General features: G+C 47.5%; 1 protein-coding gene across 2 annotated transcripts in view; it reads right to left on the bottom strand.

Moving 5' to 3' along the window:
- Window positions 1-18909, bottom strand: part of DACH2 (dachshund family transcription factor 2) — a 448249-nt gene that overhangs the window by 153575 nt on the left and 275765 nt on the right. For both annotated transcript variants that reach the window (XM_029067347.1, XM_029067346.1), the window contains one exon: window positions 14606-14737. In XM_029067347.1, coding sequence (XP_028923180.1) covers window positions 14606-14737 — 132 coding nt within the window. The remainder of the gene's footprint in view (window positions 1-14605; window positions 14738-18909) is intronic.

Here is an 18909-nt window from a genome sequence, read left to right as displayed (position 1 = left end):
AGAGTTAGGAGTCGTGACCCCCGTACTGAAGGACGGTGCGGTAGGGAGGACCCCTGAGCCAAGATTTAGGGAGCGCTGCTTTAAAAGATTATAAATTTATTATAGATTTATTATAAATTACTTATTTATTCATATTAATGTCTGTCCTCCTCTTTCAGGGTCACCCCTGGAGAGTTTCCAGTACTTTACCAGTCTTGACTCTGGGAGGGCGAGTCGAGCAGAGCCTATCCATTCCATTCCTAGCTTGGGCAGTGGCTAACGAGCGGAAGGCCATCTGCTACAAGTCAAAACTTCCCTGTGCTGGGCGGCAGCGGCACGGGAGAGAGTCGAGGGCGGAGACTCAAGTTGACTGCGCAGAAGGAGGGAAAGGTAAACCGCTTCTGGATTTTTATCAAGAAAACTCAACGGATCCACTACCAGAACGATTGCAGATGGAGGCGCGGCGTCCTGGGAGAGATCTGTCTAAGGCGTCGCTGTGGGACGGAGACGACCCGACGGCACAAGACAAGAATGTCTTTCTCCTCCCTAGACCGTTAAGTTCATTATGGGCAGGGAACGTGCCTGCTAATTATTCATTCTTCCGATAGTATTCATTGAGCGCTTACTATATGCAGAGCACTGTACTAAGCGCTTGGAATGGACAAATCGGCAACAGATAGAGACAGTCCCTGCCCACTGATGGGCTTACAGTCTAACAGACAGACAAAACAATAGCAATAAATAGAATTAAGGGGATGTACATCTCATTAACAAAATAGGGTAATAAAAATATATACAATTGAGCGGATGAGCACAGTGCTGAGGGGAGGGGAAGGAGCAGAGGGATCTGGTATTGTACTCTCCCAAGCACTTAGGAGAGTGCTCTACATAGAGTAAGCGCTCAGTAAATACCATTAACTGATTGATTGATTACCGGGAGACTTCAGTGAAGCCACTTGATCTTCTAGACTCTAAGATGGTAGCGGGCAGGGAATGTATCTTCCACCTGTTATACTGTTACACTGTACTCTCCTAGGTGCTTAGTACGGTGCTCTGCACACAGTAAGCACTTAACAAATATGAAAGCTGTGTGACTGTGGGCAAGTCACTTCACTTCTCTGGGCCTCAGTTACCTCATCTGTAAAATGGGGATTAAGACTGTGACCCTCACGTGGGACAACCTGATCACCCTGTATCTCCCCCAGCGCTTAGAACGGTGCTCTGCACATAGTAAGCGCTTAACAAATACCAACATTATCATTATTATTATTGACTGATTGACTGATCACTCCACACCTTGAGGTTTCCAGCTCGTCAAACAGGGATGATGGCAACTCACCCCTTCCTCCTACCCCCTTTCTTAAAGTTGATAGAAGGTACGTAATGTAAGTGAGAGCGCTCAGGGAGTTAACACACTTGGAGAACACTAGTTAGCGTTATTAATAACAACAGTGACCGCTAATTATAGTCATGATATCGTTCCTCTTGGCCTCCCAGAAACTAACGCGATCCTATAGAGACCCAACGGGGCCGTGGTTTAAAAACAGCCCTCGGAAACAATTCCCCTTTGTGAGACAAGAGCCTTTTTTCCTCGAATAAAAGCTTTCTTCTTAATATGAATGGGGAAGGATGGAAAAAAAAAATCCTACCTGCTTCGACAACAGAAACCCTGACTTGCAGGCAAGAGCCACTGCGCTCATAGGATGGAAAAAAAAAACACAACCCTTCTGTTCTTTGGTCTTGTCATCGTTCCTCTACAGTAAAATAACAGGCTGGGCGTTCTGCTTTCTCCGAATAAAAGAACCCACCTCTTTTGACTTTTTGAAGCACTTGAAAATTTAAAAGGGAAAAACGAAAAAATGCTGACCGTGTAATAGCTGGGTATTCATGGTGGGTGTAGAACATGAAAGGTTACAATATAGATCTGTGCCTACGCGTTTCTTTTCAACTTGAGCTGCTTCCCCGCGCTTCTGCTAACTCGGCAATCACCCAGCTGACAGGTTTCTGGGTTTTCTAAATAATGCATGGGGTTTTCTTTTAACATGTCAGTGCAAAAGTATCAATTCTGCCCCGGTGTCGTTTGTGAGGCTGATTTGCCTTGACAGCGTTCCATTAAACCAATGAGTTTTTTCCCTCCCGATGGTTCCTTAAATATTCCTCTGAGTGATGTATTTGTGGTTTTTTAAACAGATTGTGAAGGATGTTTGCATTTATGAGAAAACTGCATGGCAGGTATGGTTAAAAAAAAAAAAAAACAACTCTTTGTACCAGGCCCTTTCCCCTGATTCCTCATACACCAAAATCTCCATCCTTTCCTTTTCTTAAAAAAAAAAATTTTCCCTTCCCTTTTTGACCTAACTTGTCTGGAAATCAAACAATTACAGGGACTGCCTGCAAAATAACATTTGGACTTCCTAAGGAAATACCACTGAAATACACTTAGCGCTGTTTGATATCTCTCTGGGGAAAGAAAAAATAATAATAAATAAATCCAGCAGGTTAACGCCAAAGTCTACAAAGCAAAAATAAGCGTGGCCCTCCTCGGGCCGACACGGCGTCTCCGATAGGGTCCTGCCTCTGGCAAAGTGCTCCGGGGTTCCCCTGCTCACGGAAGTGGCAGGGCAGGAAACGACGGAGCCGTTTCACAAGCTATTCCTCACACGCACAGCCTCTGGCATGCCACTTTCACTGACTCTATCACACGGGCATCCCATTTTCACAAGCTCCGATTCACCCAGCCCTCCATTTCACAAGCAACCCATCTTCATAATATCATTGCAGCAGCACACCTTCTCCACAGGACGTTCCACACGGCTCGCCGGCTCTTTCACACGGCACACCCTCGCCGTTCCCAAAAGTCATTTTGTTCCTGGCACATGAACTACTGTCCTGTGAAATGGGAATCTGGACCATTTGGAGGTCAGAACTCCTGTCTCTTCCTTAAAAGTAATTCAGATGCAAATCGCTTTTATATAGGAAAGATGGAAGTGCTCCCCAAACCGCCTGAAAATCATTAAGATCTCATGGTCACGCAATTGGGGTTCTGGCTATTTGGAGCAGGCAGAAAGGATAGATATATGAGATATACATACCTATATTCACACTCTCCACATGTTCAACGTCTTATTAAAATCAACACCTCCTCCAAGAGGCAGGCCTTCTCTGACTAAGCTCTCATTTCCCCTACTTCCTCTCCTTTGCAGTGTGGCTTAGTGGAAAGAGCACAGGTTTGGGAGTCAGAGGTCATGGGTTCTAACCCGGCTCTGCCACTTATCACCTGTGTGACTTTGGGCAAGTCACTTAACTTCTCTGGGACTAAATTACCTCATCTGTAAAATGGGGATTAAGACTGTGAGCCCCATGGGAGACAACCTGATTTCCTTGCATCTCCTCAGCGCTTAGAACAGTGCTCGACACAAAGTAAGCGCTTAACAAATACCATAATTATTATTATTTGTATCCTTTAAGCACTTGATATTCACTCCACCTTCAGCCCCACGGCTCCGATGTACATATTTTAATAGCTGTCTCTCCCTCTACACTGTAAGCTCCGTGTGGACAGGGGACTTGTCTTCCAACTCTGTTACACTGTACTCTCCCAAGTGCTTAGAACAGAGCTTAGAAGCCATCAGTAAATACGATTAAATCCCACCAGCTCTGCTTCCCAACTCTCTTTTGGCACATGTGTCTTCAATCAGTCAATCAACCCACTTCTTGAATTTAATGAGCACCTACTGATTGGAGAGCTCTTCACTAAATACTTGGGGGAATAACACTACAGGTAAAAGTCACGGTCCCTGGCCTGAGGGGTGTATGAATATGTGTGTGTTGGGGGGTGGGGGAATTTCAATCTCATGGGGGTCAAAGGGTGACCCTCTCCCCTGATTATTCTTAGATTGTGAGCTCCTTACGGACCAGTGACTTGATCTATAAACAGTCCTTTGCAAAATAAATATTCTTGCTACAACTATTACAAACTTAGACATAGAGGTAGCAAGAGGAAAAACAAGGATATGATAAACAGAACCAGTATGTCAAGGTGAAATTGCTGAAGCAGTAATTGAGTATGTAGTTCTTTTTATGTTATTTGTCAAGCATTTACTATGTGTCAGGCACCATACTAAACGCTTGGATAGATACAAGGTAATCAGGTTAGACGTAGTTTCTGTCCCACCTGGGGCTCACTGTATTAATCTCCATTTTACAAATGAGGAAACTGAGGCATAGAAAAGTTAGGGTCAAGATCCCACTGGAGTAAAAGGGCAGAGATGGATTAGAACCCAGGTCCTTCGGACTCCCAGGGACATGTTGCATTTATTATATGTCATATATTGTGTATATATATAAATATATATAAATAATATATACATATTTTATATATATGTGTGTGTGTGTGTGTATATATATATATAGAAAGAGAGAGAGATTATACACACACAGGGATTTATGGGGAGAATGTTTCAGGCTAAAACCATTAGCAAAAGAGGCGACAGGAAAGAGTTTTGAGAGTGAGATACAGTTATAAGGTGTTACTGTGGGGAGTGAAGAGTACAAGTTGGTGAGTAGAAGGGTGAAAAGAAACAATACACAAGTTGGAGAAAGTTCATGGAAAGCCATTAAGTCACTGATCAGGAGTTTCTGCTTGTTGCAGTGGAAAATGGGCTGCCTGACACAGGCAGCCTGCATTGTAGTAACAAAAAACAAGCCCCTGCCTCCCCCCACAAAAAAACCAAAACAGAAAAGACTTCTACAGCTACAGATGATCTAAACAATCTTAAACAGATGCAGAACCCTCATCAAAATTCAGTTTTTGCTATTTACCTTTAATTATCACTGTGGTGGAAGAACTCATTAATAGATCCATAATAAATAAAACTTAGGAGTAGGATGAAGGCCTGTGTAAAAAAATACAGCCTTTAAACAGCCTTTCACTTCAAAGAATGTGTTGCAACACTGAGGTGGAAACTGATTAAGGGTTAGAGTTATAGTCTATATGTGTGTATGTATGTGTGTGTGTGTGTACACACATATATCTTTTAGATGCTTATATATTCCCTCTAGGAACAAAACTCACTAGCAGATACTTTAAGGCAATGTGGCCCATAGATCAGGGTTTGAATTCTGGCAGGGTAATAAGCTAATTACTATTGATTCTTCTCAACTCCCAGCTGGTTGGTGAAATGCGTTGCTTTTTTTTTTAATGATAAAAACAAAAATCTCAAGGGTCAGCAGGGTCCCCCCAGCCTGACTACTCTCCCAATTAATGAGAGGAAACATGATGTAATCTTCTCTAATTCCCCCAAACATTTGGGGGAAGCAATGTTGGACCAGTTTTGCCCTAATTATATCAAATAAGATACATCATTTCTTTCTCAGTCTTGATCCCTCCGTGTGAGGCTTTAACTTCGGGGCCTGTGAAAATGCTGGAGAGATGGTCGCAGATCCATCTACAAACAACCTGAGGAGAATGGATTCCTAGCTAACGAGCAGCAGGCCTTAACGGAGAGCAAGTCTGTCAAACTGATCTAATCCCCTAATGTGAATGAGAGGCAGTGGGGGAAAGGGAGGGAAGTGACAGACGTGATCGATTTGGACTTGAATTTTTCCCCACCTGATGGCAACGGCCTCGTGGCTGCTCCCAGATCATGATTACCAGGGGATCGACAACAGCTGAGAGGAAGATTACATCAGGGTCTGTCTGTAGAGGCAAAATTTCGGGGGGCAAGAAGAGATTTTGGAGAAAAGGTCCACTCCTGCCTTAAATCCAAACTGTAAACTCTTGGGGGGCAAGGACGATGCTTTTTACTTCCGATCACTTCCAAGGGACCTAACCCATCTAGACTACAAACTCGTTATGGGCAGGGAATAGCGTGCTCTCCCTCTCAGGTTGTCCCACGTGAGGCTCACAGTTAATCCCCATTTTACAGATGAGGTAACTGAGGCACAGAGAAGTTAAGTGACTCGCCCACAGTCACACAGCTAAGTGGCAGACCCGGGAGTCGAACTCATGACCTCTGACTCCGAAGCCCAGGCTCTTTCCACTGAGCCAAGTGCTTAACAAATACCATTAAAAAATTGATTTATTGATTGACCGACTCATGTCTGATACTCTGATTCACAGAAACAACTGAAATCAACCAAGACCACCCAAATGGCAGACAGAACTTCCAAACCCCAACTCCAAACCCTCTCTCCAGCTGATGCCCGGGGAGGCGTCATGGCTTTTAGATCATCACACTCCCTCACATAACCCGGCAAAGCATGTTGGCAGCGGAAGGAAGGGGGCAGTGCTCGGTCCGTCCTCCCAGACGATATCGGAACCAGCTGGGCTACGGCTTTTCCCATCTTTAAAGTCCTCCTGAAATGACATCTCCAGCAGGACACCTTCCCCGAGTGTATTTCTTTATTTTCCCTATTTGTTAAGAACTTACAGAAGTGCTGGGGTAGATACAAGATACCCACTTAGTCCCACAAAGAGCTCACAGTATTAATCCCCGTTTTACAGATGAGGCACCGAGAAGGTCACAGAGGCACACAGAAGATCATTCAACACAAAAGACAGAAGGACATGGGTTCTAATTCCGGGGTCCCCCACTTGCCTGCTCTGTGGCTTCACTACTCTGGGCCTCACTTCCCCCATCTGGAAAATGGGGATTGAAAATGGGGATTGTCCCACATGGGACCGGGCCTATGTCCAATTCGATAACTTTTATCTACCCAGCACTTAGGACAGTTTCTGGCACATAGGAAGTGCTTAACAAATACAGCAATTATTACATTTATGTCTGCTCCATCTCGAACCATCAATCAGTTATATTAACTGATTGTATTCATCTGCCCTGGGGCTTTTTAGAGCTGGTCTTGGGAAACTTAAGTAGAACTAGGGGTAGGGAGGGGTGCAAAAGGGGATGCTCCGCATTTGCCAGCTGTGTGACTTTGGGCAAGTCACCTCACTTCTCTGGGTCTCATTTACCTCATCTGTAAAATGGGGATTAAAACTGGGAGCCCCACGTGGCACAACCTGATCACCCTGTATCCCCCCAGCGCTTAGAACAGTGCTTTGCACATAGTAAGCGCTTAACAAATACCACCATTATCATTATTACTATTATACAGCGTGATCCCAAAGGGATGGGGCTTGGAAGGGGTGAGACCCCAACCTCCTTACCCCTTTCTTTATATATCCCTTCTTCTCCCCCCTTCCCCACCCGCCAACTCACCCAGAGACCAACACTTCCCGGGGCATAAGGAACGCGGCACCTGATGCGAAGACAATGTCCATCTGATGTCAATCATTCCATCTTATTTACTGTGCACTTACTGTGCAGGGCACTAAGCTAAGCGCTCGGGAGAGTCTGAAATTAAAGAGTTGGCAGACACGTTCCCTGCCCACAATGAGCTTACAGTCTAAAGGTATTCCCAGAATTCCTCCAGAGCTGCCTCTTGCTGTGCTCCGTCAGAGGTGACAAGTGTGGGGAGCCGGTGGAGTCGGCATCAGGAACAGTAGAGTCTGCTAGTCTTTCAACTCCTGGAGGGTGGGGATTTTGTCTACTAACTCTATTGTCCTCTCCCAAGCTCTTACGGCAGTGTTCTGCCCACACAAGTGTCTCTGTCAATGCCACTGCCTGACTGATTTCTCTTCTCACTCTCCTAGATTGGCTACTCTGCTTCCTACTGGGCTCCCAAGACGCCTTCCCCTTCCCCAGGAACCCGGCAAAAAGTAGCCCTGATGATGACCGCCAAAATGGCGGCCAACAAAACGGTGACTGCCCCGGCAGCCCTCACAACTCAGTGGGGCTGGAACGTGTCTATACGACTCTGTTATAGTGTACTTTCCCAAGAGCTAAGTACAGTCCCCGTCACACAGTAAGCGCTCAATAAGTACGGTTGATTGACAGAGGTACCTAACCACTGCAGGAGCGGGCTGGAGAGGGAGGATGGAAAGTCCTTCTCTGGAAGTCCTGAAGTGCCCGTAAAATTCTCTCGTCTGACGGGGGAGGAGTTGAATTAAGTCCCCTTCAACCCTGACCTTCTATGGAAATAATCTTGTAAAAAGTCCACACTTTCCCTTGCCCCCCCAACCAGGCATAGCTTCTTGACACCTGCTCAAACATCTCTTGGGAGGAAATGAGGAAAATCAATGGCCTAGAAAGGGTATTCATGGGGGAGGCCTTTAAATTCTTCACTCGGGAGTCTTTGACTCTATTTGTCTTTATTGTAAAATGGCATGAATTCTGCTTCCTCCAAAACAGAATGCTAAGCATCTCCTACGATAAGCTGACCCTCACAGGGCATTTTGGTGGGGGCAGGAGCAGAGGCTAGAGAGACGAGACTCACCCTGTTACCTGCCCCGGGACACCCCCCTTCCCCCCGCCGCCCCAGATACTCAGTGGAATTCCCAGACGAGGTGGTTTTTTAATGGAGCGGAGCCATTAAAAAAAAAGCAAAGAAAAAAGTCTCCTCTTGCTTTTGCAAATAACCCTGTGACCCTCAAAGCCTCCATTCCAGAAACAAAACAACAAAACGGCGGATCTACTGGGGGATGACTATATTTCTGATTTGACAGCTACAATTATAATCGTTCAGGCATCTATTTCCCACAAACTCTCCACAGCCATAACCTTTAGTGATTAATTATAAAGCTCCAGGAGCAGTAGTACACAGACTAATTTCCTAAAACAATAAAAGACAGAATTTCTCATTTGGAGCTAAATGAAACACGAACAGGTTGTTATTCATGCTGAAATCGACTTGCGGGCTCATGTTGCAGCCATTACAGGAGCTATTAAACACAACCTCGAATCAAAGAAACCCTAGGTCCGCCTCTAAAAGGACAAAACGTGGTTCTCTTCTAAAGAGTCTTTGCATCGTTTCCTTTTACTTTTCTATTTTTTGTGGCTTCGGGGTTGCTAAAAACAACTTCCATTTCCCTTTCCCCTGGCTTCTCCCATCAGGGTACTCCTCAAGAGTTATTTGAAAATCCAAGGTGAAAACCAATTTTCAAAGCAGCAGTAAAGTTTACCATAAAGAGAGTTTTGGCGGGGGAGGTGACGGGGGTGATTCAATTTCCCTGATCTCCGTAAGCAAGTCTGACTTTGACTCTGTGTGCTATTTCTTCAGTAGCAGTGAAGCGGCACGGCCTAGTGGTTAGAACCCGGGCCTGGGAGTCGGAAAATCTTGGATTGTAATCCCGGCTGCGCCGCTTGCCCGCTGCGTGACCTGGGGCAGGTCACTTCACTCCTCTGTGCCGCAGTTACCTCAACTCTAAAATGGGGATTGAGACTACGAGCCCGACGTGGGACAGGGACTGCGTCCAACCCGATTTGCTTGTATTCACCCCAGCGCTCAGTACAGTGCCTGTCACGTAGTGAGTGCTTAAGAAATACCATAATTATCATTATTATTATTCAGTAAAACACCCCATTTCTTTTCAAGGTTTTCCCTCGGCCTCTTGATCCCTCCAGGTTGCATGGATGGGATTTGTGAGTGTAAAAATAATAATAGTGGTATTTGTTAAGCGCTTACTATGTGCGAAGCACTGTTCTAAGCGCTGGGGGATACAAGGTGATCAGGTTGTCCCACGTGGGGCTCCCAGTTTTAATCCCCATTTTACAGATGAGGTCACTGAGGCACAGAGTAGTTAAGTGACTTGCCCAAAGTCACACAGCTGGCAAGCGGCGGATCCGGGATTAGAACCCATGACCTCTGACTCCCAAGCCCGGGCTCTTTCCACTGAGCCACGCTGCTTCTCTGAGTAGGCAAAGGTTAACGCCCTCTAGGAGCATTTTACATCTCGATGCTTTTCCCTGACAACGTAGAGGTCAGCAGGTCCACAGAGACCAGAGCTGGACTCCATATACGGTCAGGGCAGAGGGCGGGTCACCGGCCGGACTTCCGGGAGGAAATGGTCAAGAGTCAACCAGATGGGGAGGGAAGAGGAAACGCGGCGCTCGGGGAATCAGAACACAAAGCAGTAGTAATGATATTATCTAGTTCCCGCTTGGTGGGTTTTCAATCCCATTAGGCCGCTAATCTTTTGGGGCAGAGAAAGTGTCTACAAACCCTGCTGTACTCTCCCCAGGGTTTAACACAGTGCTCGGCACCCAGTGGGCACCCAATAAGTTCAATTCACTGCTTCAGTTCATTAAACAAGACGCTTGGGAAGTTCAAAATCAAAAAGGGACACGTTCTCTGACCAAGGGGATCTCAGCATTTAACAAGGTGCTTGGTGGGTTTTAAGAGGAACGAGATGGGCTTACGTACTGACGTTCACAGAGCTGAAAGGAACTGGACGAGTCTTTACTTTGATGTTCAGGGAACATTTTCAATTTATCTCCTGAGCGATTGGCATATTGTGATAAAAGATCTATCGCTCACAGGGCAAAAATTCAAAGGAAATAAATTGTAATTGTTACAGTGATTCAATAGATATCATTGTATATACTATACAAAAAAGCTCAAGAGAACTAAATAATAAGAAGAAGAATAATGTTGGTATTTGTTAAGCGATTACTATGTGCAGAGCACTGTTCGAAGCACTGGGGGAGATACAGGGTAACCGGGTTGTCCCACGTGAGGCTCACGGTTAATCCCCATTTTACAGATGAGGTAACTGAGGTCCAGAGAAGTGACTTGCCCACAGTCACACAGCTGACAAGTGGCAGAGCCGGGATTCGAACGCATGACCTCTGACTCCCAAGCCCGGGCTCTTTCCACTGAGCCACGCTGCACTTGGGATAGTACAGTAGAGTTAGACTACACCGTTCTTTGACTTCTAAGAGTTTATAGTCTAGTTGTAATGGCAGGTAACGAAATGAATCGCAGATAGAATTAAGCAATAGAATAGAGAAGCAGCGTGGCTCAGTGGAAAGAGCATGGGCTTGGGAGCCAGAGGTCATGGGTTCGAATCCCGGCTCTGTCACTTGTCAGCTGCGTGGCTGTGGGCAGGTCACTTAACTTCTCTGGGCCTCAGTTACCTCATCTGTAAAATGGGGATGAAGATTGTGAGCCTCATGTGGGACAACCTGATTACCTTGTATACCCCAGCGCTTAGAACAGTGATCTGCACATAGTAAGTGCTTATTCCAAGCGCTTAGTACAGTGCTCTGCACATAGTAAGCGCTCAATAAATACTATTGAATGAATGAATTAACAAATACCAACATTACTATTATTAACGTTATTATTAGAATGTAAGGATAGGTCCGTCCACGTCAATGGGGCTGGGAAGAAGGGGAGTGAATAACAAGAGCTTGGGTGGTGTGGAAATGCTGAAGTAGAAGATGGGTGAGAAATAGGGTGGGGAGAGCAGAGATTAATCAGGGAAGACCTCCGGGAGGAGATGTGACTTCAGAAGGGTTTTGAAGATAGAAAGAGGGGAGAGAGAGTTGTAGATAATGGGGAGGGTATGACCAAGAGGCCATTGGTGACGGGAGAGAGAGAGGAACGAAGACAGGTTGGCTCTAAAGCCAGGAATGTGGTCAGTAATAATAATAATAGTGGTATTTGTTAAGCACTTACTATGTGCTTGGCACTGTAGTAAGCTCTGGGTTTAATTCAAGCAAATCAGGTTGGACACAGTCCACGTCCCACGTGGGGTTCACAGTCTTAATCCCCAAATTACACATGAGGTAACTGAGACAAAGAGAAGTTAAATGACTTGGCCAAGTCGCACAGCAGGCAAGTGGCAGAGCTGGAATTAGAAGTCAGGTCCTTCTGACTCTCAGGCCCGAGTTTTAGCCTCTGAGCCGTTCTGCTGCTAGGTCAGTCTTCTACCATCGAAACTACGCTTTCCTTTCAGTCGCGTGGGATATGAGTGGAAAACGGGCAACCGCAGGAGACCGAAACGACTGCCGCATGACGGGCTGAAATCGGTAAACCAAAAGCAAGCAGGGCAGAGGAACCGTTTTAAGGACATGGCATAAGAAAGCCCCGGTCAATGCGGCAGCTCGGCTGAAAACTGGGAGCCAGTTGCAGAGGACAAACCAGCATGACAGCCTGACCTAGCCCTCCTTTCCTCTTCTCTCACTCCCTTCTGCGTCACCCTGACTTGCTCCCTTTATTTATTCCCACCTTCCAGCCACACAGCACTTACATATCTGTAATTTTATTCGTTTATACTGATGTCTGCCTCCCTCTCTAGACCATAAAGTCACTGTGGTCAGGGAATGTGTCTGTTTATTGTCGTATTTTACTCTCCCAAGGGCTTAGAGGAGCAGCATGGAAAGAGCGCCGGCTTGGGAGTCAGAGGTCGTGGGTTCTAATCCCGCCTCTGCCACTTGGCAGCTGTGTGACTTTGGGCAAGTCACTTCACTTCTTTGGGCGTCAGTTACCTCAGGTGTAAAAGGGGGATTAAGACTGGGAACGCCACGAGGGACAATCTGATTCCCTTGTATCTGCCACAGCGCTAAGAATAGTGCTTGGCACATAGCGCTTAACAAATACCATCATTATTAGTAGTAGTAATAATAGTAATACAGTGCTCTGCACCCAATAAGTGCTCAGTAAATTCGATCGACTGACTGACTGACAGTGTCCATATGCAGAGAAGCATTCCTCTGATAGACCAAATGAGTGATCAGTGGAAACGGATTGTTCAGTGAATCTGGGAGATTCTCCACACCACTCCTTGGGGTCCGAAGGAAGCCAAACTTCCCTCTCCCAGTCAACCGTCCCCGGCGCCATGTTCTCTCCTCGTAGCCTCTATACCTCCAATCTCGGCTTCGCCTGCTCTTCTGTCTTAACAACCAAGGGTAGAGGTCAAAGAAGACAGCGAAGGAGGCCGGAACCATCAGAGTGTGCTTATGATCTGAGTTAGCAATGGCACTCGTTAGTCCCAAAGAGAGGGCAGCAGGAAGGAGGAGATGGAGGAACAGGAGAAGAAGAGGAGGAGGAGAAAGAGGAGAAGGAAGAGAAGAGGCAAAGTCGTGTATCAAAAATCCACTTTGCAGCCTCCCAGCTTGCTTTGTGTCCCAAAGGGAACAGCTTTCATCTGTGACTGGTCAGTGAACACAGGAGCAGAAGTAATAGAAGCCAAAAGATTCAAGCATTTTGTACAGAAATGGCTTTCAGGAGGAGGAACAGCTTAGTGGATAGAGCAGGGGCCTGGGAGTCAGAGGGACCTGGTTCTAAAATTCGCCACTTGTCTGTCCTGGGGCAAGTCACTTCTCTGGCCCTCAGGTGGGAGCTCATTCATTCATGCATTCATTCAGTCATATTTATTAAGGGCTTACTGTGTGCAGACCACTGTATTAAGTGCTTGGGAAAGTACGATACAGCAATAAAGAGTAGCAATCCCTGCCCACAGTGAACTCACAGTCTAGAAGGGAGGGAGACAGACATAAACACAAGTAAACAGACATCGATATAAATAAATAAAATTGTGGATAGGGTACTTAAGTGCTGCGGGCCGGGGCGGCGGGGAGAGCAAAGGGAGCAGGTCAGGGTGACGCAGAAGGGAGTGGGAGATGAGGAAAAGTGGGGCTTAGTCTGGGAAGGCCTCTTGGAGGAGATGGGCCTTCAGTGAGGCTTCAAAGGAGAGGAAGAGTCATTGTCTGTCATATCTGAGGAGGGAGTGCGTTCCAGACAGGCAATATCACTGTTTATTCCTGTATTGCACTTTTCCAAGTGCTTAGTACAGTGCTCTGCTCCTCGTAAATGCTCAATAAATACGACTGAATGAAAAAAGACCAGGGCATACCGGTGACAGTACCCTAATCTTGAACTCAGCTCTCTTTTGCATCACCAAAGAGACCCCCGCCCCGAGAAGACTGAATTAGGAAGTAGCCCACGTGGTGAGGATGGAGGAATCTCCCCGGAGCTCCCCATCTCAGCCAGCTGTCTGCTGTGTGACCTTCGGCAAGTCACTTAGCTTCTCTGTGCCTCGGTTACCTCATCTGTAAAACGGGAATTGAGACTTGAGTCCCACGTGGGACAGGTCCAACCCGATTTGCTTGTATCCACCCCGGTATTTAGTACAGTCCTGGAACATAGTAAGTGCTTAACAAATACCATAATAATAATAATAATTAATTATTACCAGAGGGCTCTGCTGAGCCATTCTACCTACTGGGTGTCCCTCACCCTTTCAGTCTGCAAAACATCAAAAACATTAGCCCAGGCAGCAGGCCCGACTCCCTCCTCTAGCCTTCCTGGCCCTGGGGATGGTGAATAATAACAACATTGATAATAATAATAATGATAATAATAATTGTGGTATTTGTTAAGCTCTTACTCTGAGCCAGGTCCTGTACTAAACACCGAGGTAGATACAAGCAAATTGGGGTGGACACACCGCCTGTCCCATGTGCGGCTCACGGTCTCCACCCCCATTTTACAGGTGACTTGCCCAAGGTCACACAGCAGACAAGTGGCAGAACCAGAATTAGAACCCACAACTTTCTGCCTCCCAGGCCCGTGCTCTATCCTCTACACCATGCTGTTTCACTACTCCATGCTACAAGACGTGCGGGGCTTTCCTGTGCCACGGAGGCCAGGGCCAGGCCCTCGAGCAGCCACAGGAAAGGCTCCCCGGCCGAACCGGCGCGATGACAGACGTGGGGACGGCCGCCGGCTGCGATGGAGGCCGGGGTGAGTTCGGGTCCCGGGGCCAGTTCCGCTCCGTTACCTGCATTGGAATTGAGCTCTTCGTTTTCGGATTCGGTCCCGTTCTGGCTCCCGCCGCCGTGGAGACTGTTCATGGCCATGAGTTTCATCTTCTGTAATTTCATGGCCTCCGCCATGGCTGCCGCCGTCAGACCTGCGAGCCGAACAGACACGGGAGAGGTGGAGGTGAGACCGAGGGCTAGGCCTGAGGAGGCCGGGCCTCCCCTCACCGACTGCCGTCCTCATCCTGTGCGAGTTAGGGCAGCGGGGAGAAGAGGAGTGGGTCAAAACCAGAGACCAGACCCCGGACAGGACAGGGGAAGGGGTTTGTAGAAAAGCAGAGTGGCTTAGTGGAAAGAGCCCAGGCTTGCGAGTCAGAGGACCTGGATTCTAATCTCCGCTCCTCCACTTGGCTGTGTGATCTTGGGCAAGCTGTTTAACTTCTCTGTGACTCAGTGACCTCATCTGTAAATCGGGGATTAAGACCGTGAGCCCCACGTGGGACAACCCGATTACCTTGCATCTACCCCGGCCCTTAAAACAGTGCTTGGCACATAGTAAGCGCTTACCAAATACTATCATCATGATCATTAAAAGACTTTTCCCTCTAATTTAAAGTAGCGCGGCCTCAGCCCCTGGGATGGTTTCCTGTTCAGCTTCCAAAGGGCTGTGTGAAAGGGCAACAGTCGCTGGAGAGACATCGGCCACTTCAGTTCCAAAGTCAACACAAGCCTCCGAGAAGAAAGGGAGCAGAATCCAAGCTCTGGCTCCACGCCCAGGAAGTCAGTCAAGTGGCTAAATCCAAGCGGGCGGATTGGATTTCTCTGGGATGGGAGGCCCTCACCCCTGGCTCACCGCTTCGCCTCAAGCCACAACCTCGGCCCTCAGATGGACCACAGCCGCTCCCCGAGGCCGGGCACGGTTTGGCCCGGCTCTCCCAAAGGGCTGGGCGGTTGCCCGTTAAGAGGTCTATGAAACACTTACCATACGCTAAGCCCTGAGGTAGATGCGAACAAAAACCGTGCCTGTCCCACTGTCTACCCCATCCCCATTTCACCGAGGAGGAAACTGAGACCCAGAGAGATGGCGTGACTTGCCCGAGGTCACCCAACAGGCCAGTGACAGAAGAGAAGAGAACCTGGGCTTCCTGATTTCCAGTCCCCTGCTCTCTCTCTATACAACTCGAGCTCGTGTAGACAGGGTCTGTGTCCAATTTCCTAACCTAGTAGCGTGGCCCAATGGAAAGAGCCAGGGCCTGGGAGTCAGAGGACCTGGGTTCTAATCCCAGCTCCGTCACTTGTCTGCTGGGTGACATTGGGCCAGTCATTTACCTTCTCTGTGTCTCGGTTTCCGCATCTCTAAAATGGTGAGAAACAGCATGGCTCAGTGGAAGGAGCACGGGTTTAGGAGTCAGAGGTCATGGGTTCTAATCCCGGCTCCGCCACCTGTCAGCTGTGTGACTTTGGGAAAGTCACTTAACTTCTCGGTGCTTCAGTTACCTCATCTGTAAAATGGGGATTAAGACTGTGAGCCTCACGTGGGACAATCTGATTGCCCTGTATCTACCCCAGCGCTTAGAACAGTGCTCCGCACATAGTTAGCGCTTAACAAATACCAATGTTGTTGTTAAAATGGAGATCCAATATCTGTTTTCCCTCCTACTTCGACTGTGAGCCCCAGTCTGGTCAGGGACTGTGTCCCACCTGATTAACCTGAGTCTACACGACAGGAACCATCGCAGATGGAGAGTGCAGCGCTCTGGGAGAGATCCGTCCACGGAGTCGCTATGAGTCGCAGATGACTCGACAGCATAAAGCGAGCCAATATTCCAGTGCTTAGTACAGTGCTTGGCACATAATCAACTCTTAAAAAAAGGCCATGATCACTGAGAAGGGGCTTGACCTAATGGAAAGTGCCCAATTCTGAGAGTCAGAGGACCAGGGTTCTAATCGCGGCTCCCCAACTTGTCTGATGTGTGACCTGGGGCAAGTCACTTAACTTTTCTGTACCTCAGTTACCTTGTCTGTAAAATGGGGATGAAGACCGTGGGCCCCTTGTGGGATATGGACTGTTCCCCACCTGATTATCTTATATCTACCCCAGGGCTTCATACAGCGCTTGGCACATACTAATGTTTAACAAATACCATCTGAAAAAAACCACACCACTCATTACATTTCCTTACATCCAGGCAGGATGGAGCTGCCTAACTAGCTACTGGTGTCAAGAAGCCCAAAGCCAACAGGGAATAAACAAAACACACGGTAGTCATTTGAAAAACAACCTGATTCGGGATTCATTCATTCATTCAATAGTATTTATTGAGCGCTTACTATGTGCAGAGCACTGTACTAAGGGCTTGGAATGGACAAATCGGTAACAGATAGAGACAATCCCTGCCCTCTGATGGGCTTACAGTCTAATCGGGGGAGACAGACAAAAACAATAGCAAATAAATAGAATCAAGGTGATGTACATCTCATTAACAAAATAAATAGGGTAATGAAAATATATAAAGTTGAGCAGACGAGTACAGTGCTGAGAGGAGGGGAAGGGAGAGGGAGAGGAGCAGAGGGGAAGGGGGGAAAAGAGGGCTTAGCTGAGGAGAGGTGAAGGGGGGTAAGGGGAGGGTAGAGGGAGCAGAGGGAAAAGGGGAGCTCAGTCTGGGAAGGCCTCTCGGAGGAGGTGAGCTCTAAGTAGGGTTTTGAAGAGGGGAAGAGAATGAGTTTGGCGGAGGTGAGGAGGGAGGGCGTTCCGGGACCGCGGGAGGATGTGGCCCGGGGGTCGATGGTGGGATGGGCGAGTACGGGGCCGGTGAGGAGGTGGGCGGCAGAGGAGCGGAGCGTGCCGGGTGGGCGGTGGAAAGAGAGAAGGGAGGAGAGGTAGGAGGGGGCGAGGTGACGGACAGCCTCGAAGCCTAGAGTGAGAAGTTTTTGTTTGGTGCGGAGGTCGATGGGCAACCACTGGAGGTTTTTAAGAAGGGGAGTGACAGGCCCAGAGCATTTCTGCAGGAAGACGAGCCGGGCAGCGGAGTGAAGATTCAGTGAGTTCACCTTTGTGGCCACACCCAGGAGGACAAATGCAGAGCCAAGGGGGTGGAAGAAGCCATTCACATCTCCTCCAGGAGGTGTTCCCTGATTAATGCCCGGTTTCCTCATTCTATTTCCCCCCACATCTGCCACCTCAGCATTTCCGCCTACTCTCCCTTCCCCTGCCGAAGCACCTATCTCTGTACTCTTTTACTTTTCCCTATCTGGAATTTAATAATAATAATGTTTCCTCCGTATCAAGCAATATAATAAGTACTGGGGTAGATAATGATAATCAGAGCCTCTGTCATACATGGGATTCACAGTCCAAGTAGCTGAGTTCAGCGTTCAACCCTCCCGCTAGATTTTACGCTCAAAGAGGGTTAGGCTCATGTCTAATCTATTATCCCAAGCAGTTACTACAGTGCTCTGAACAGAATAAACCTTCAGTAAATACTATTGATAGGCTTACACTGATATGTGAATTATGTTCTACCAGAATAGTGAGCCCCATGTGGGACAAGGACCGTGACCAGTCCGATTATCTTATATCTCCCCCGGCGCTTAGTTCATTGCTTGGCACAGAGTAAGCCCTTAACAAATATGACTATCACCAGACACGTACCGTGGGGAGAATGTTCCTTCGATGAGGCCTTTCCACATCATGAAACAGAATGTGAGTTAGAGCAGCGCATGGAGTCTAAGGCCAATAGAAAGAAAAGAAGTGCGGCAAAAATCACCAAGACTCTAGAGTCCAGTGAAAGATGCTGAAATGCAGGTGATGGACTGAGAGACAAATGCTGACAAATGGTACTTTTTTTCCCTACATTTTTCCAGAGAGTCCCTCAAAGGTGCTCCCGGAAAAATCCCTGCCTTGTCTCCCAGCTTCCGAGGGTACCCCGGGAGGCAGTGACTTCTGGTGGAGGGGCTTCTGCTTAGCACTGCCAGCGCTGAGTGCTTCATGTTTGGAAAAAAAAAAAAGGAAAAATAAAACGGGTCTGGGAAAGTTCCCAAATTCCACAGATGCCCTTCCAACTTGCGACTCGTAAGAAGACATTGACTGGAGGAGTCGTTGAAGAGACTACATTTTTCATGGTTGAGGGTGAGCCCTTTCTCTGTCCAGGGAAATCTAATATCTCTAGGAAAGATGAAACAAAGATGAGTGGTGTTTTCTCCCTGATGGCCTGCATTTCCTAGGTTTTGTGCTCCATTCAAACTATCCATCGATCAATCGATGGTATTCATTGACCACTCTGTGCAGAGCACTACACGAAGCACTCGGGAGAGTAAAATTAAA

Source organism: Ornithorhynchus anatinus, chromosome 6 (assembly GCF_004115215.2).
Source record: "Ornithorhynchus anatinus isolate Pmale09 chromosome 6, mOrnAna1.pri.v4, whole genome shotgun sequence".
Lineage (NCBI taxonomy): Eukaryota > Metazoa > Chordata > Mammalia > Monotremata > Ornithorhynchidae > Ornithorhynchus > Ornithorhynchus anatinus.
Note: the sequence above shows the minus strand (reverse complement) of the source record. Positions and strands in the feature narration are given on the sequence as shown.